Source organism: Cystoisospora suis, assembly GCF_002600585.1.
Source record: "Cystoisospora suis strain Wien I chromosome Unknown contig_793, whole genome shotgun sequence".
Classification (NCBI taxonomy): domain Eukaryota; phylum Apicomplexa; class Conoidasida; order Eucoccidiorida; family Sarcocystidae; genus Cystoisospora; species Cystoisospora suis.
The window spans coordinates 29,582-31,056 of NW_027153594.1; the positions used below are offsets into that span (position 1 = coordinate 29,582).

A 1,475-nucleotide genomic window follows, 5' to 3' on the forward strand; every position below is an offset into this window, starting at 1 on the left:
TCTATCAGACCCCGGTCTCTATAAGAGCTGAAACATTCCAGATATAGACGGGTACCATGTACGGGAGTGTCTGTTGTTCGCCGTATGTTTAATACTGCTGTCTTCATGTAGGCGTTTCGTCGACAGCTCCCATAGTTTGACGACCGCATTCGCTCCGTGCTAAGCCTGAGGGAAGTTCTCTGCGTGACGGAAATGTGTTGAACGAAGTCCAAGTAGCAAGCGTGATCACAGGCCGAACTATAGCCACTCGGAATCACATTGCTGAAGTCCGAGCTACCTACTACAGCCATGCTGCCGTACACCATACAAACAGACTGTGTCTGTCTACTCGAGAGACTTTCTTTGCGCGTTGCAAGAAAGGAGAGAGCTTCTTGTCAAGTGAGGCAGCAGGGCTACAATAACACAGCGATCGTTGATGGATAGAGAAAGGAGTGTGAGAAACAAATCCATTTCTTCTCTCTCGCCGCTACAACGCCCATTGAAAACGCTCCTTCTTTCTTCAATGGCTCCTGCGTCTTATCCCTCCCTATCTTTTTCTACTGTTGTCATCGCCTCTATCTCTCCATAGCAGCTCGTAGCAATCTCCAAAGGAGAGAACAAGCGAAGACAGAACTGAAGATACCAGCGAAAGAACTTAAATAGGTTTCCTCTATATGGGGATAAGACAAAGAGGCATAAGCCGTGGTGAATCTGTGGCCTTCACTTCTTCCTGGGTAGGTGTATGCTGTCTCATCTTATCTGATTCAATTCTCATCGCCTTGCTTCGTGTCACTGTCTTTGCAAGGATCACTTGTGAAGAAAAGTATAAAGGAAGAACATCTGTAACCAGAGTAAAGATACCGAAGAGAAAAATTCAGTCCTTCGTCATAGATGTCCTATCCCGTCTTTTCTCTTCGACTTCCTACTACGTTCCTTAGTCACCATCATCCTTATCCTCTTCTCAAATCAAAAATCTCAGAGTAACAGCTTCCCCCCTTCTTCTTACCATTTCACAACTTTTTCCGTCTCATCATCTCAATCAGGAATACTATCGCTATTTCTCTTGTTCAAACTCTTTCTCCTTTCCTTCTCAGGTTCTTTCAAACTCGCCCCTTCACGCCTATCTATCTATCTATCTATCTTTAATCTATCTATCTACAATTCAGTTGAAAATTCCCTTCGTGAAAACGGACGCTCTTGAAACCATCCGTTGTCTGCCTGTGAGAAGATTCAGTAACAAACGTTCACTGACTAGGTTTATAGCTTGGACATTCTTGAAGAATGTCACTAGGAGGCGATACATACACTCCATCGTGATACAGGCACATACAAAAATACACTGTTATTCATTCATGACTTCGAGGTGTTGTTATCACCCTCTCTTCCTTCTTACATCTCTAGCCACTCATACAACTCCTATCATCATGCGCCCCTGCTCTTCCATCGAGACTGATCTGCTCTGTCGGACTCTCATTCAGTTCGCTATTCTCCCCCCC

The 1,475-nt window shown here is 44.7% G+C and overlaps 1 protein-coding gene across 1 annotated transcript; it reads right to left on the reverse strand.

Moving 5' to 3' along the window:
* Positions 1 to 622: 622 nt before the first annotated feature.
* CSUI_001923 (uncharacterized protein) lies at positions 623 to 1,131 on the reverse strand. Its single transcript, XM_068062126.1, has one exon. It carries the CDS (start codon positions 752 to 754, stop codon positions 650 to 652), a length of 105 nt encoding a protein of 34 aa, XP_067925903.1. The 5' UTR covers positions 755 to 1,131; the 3' UTR covers positions 623 to 649.
* Positions 1,132 to 1,475: the final 344 nt, after the last annotated feature.

What these genes read in the sequence shown, in the direction of transcription:
- CSUI_001923 (XM_068062126.1), bottom strand. Translation starts at nt 754, where the DNA reads ATGAGAATTGAATCAGATAAGATGAGACAGCATACACCTACCCAGGAA.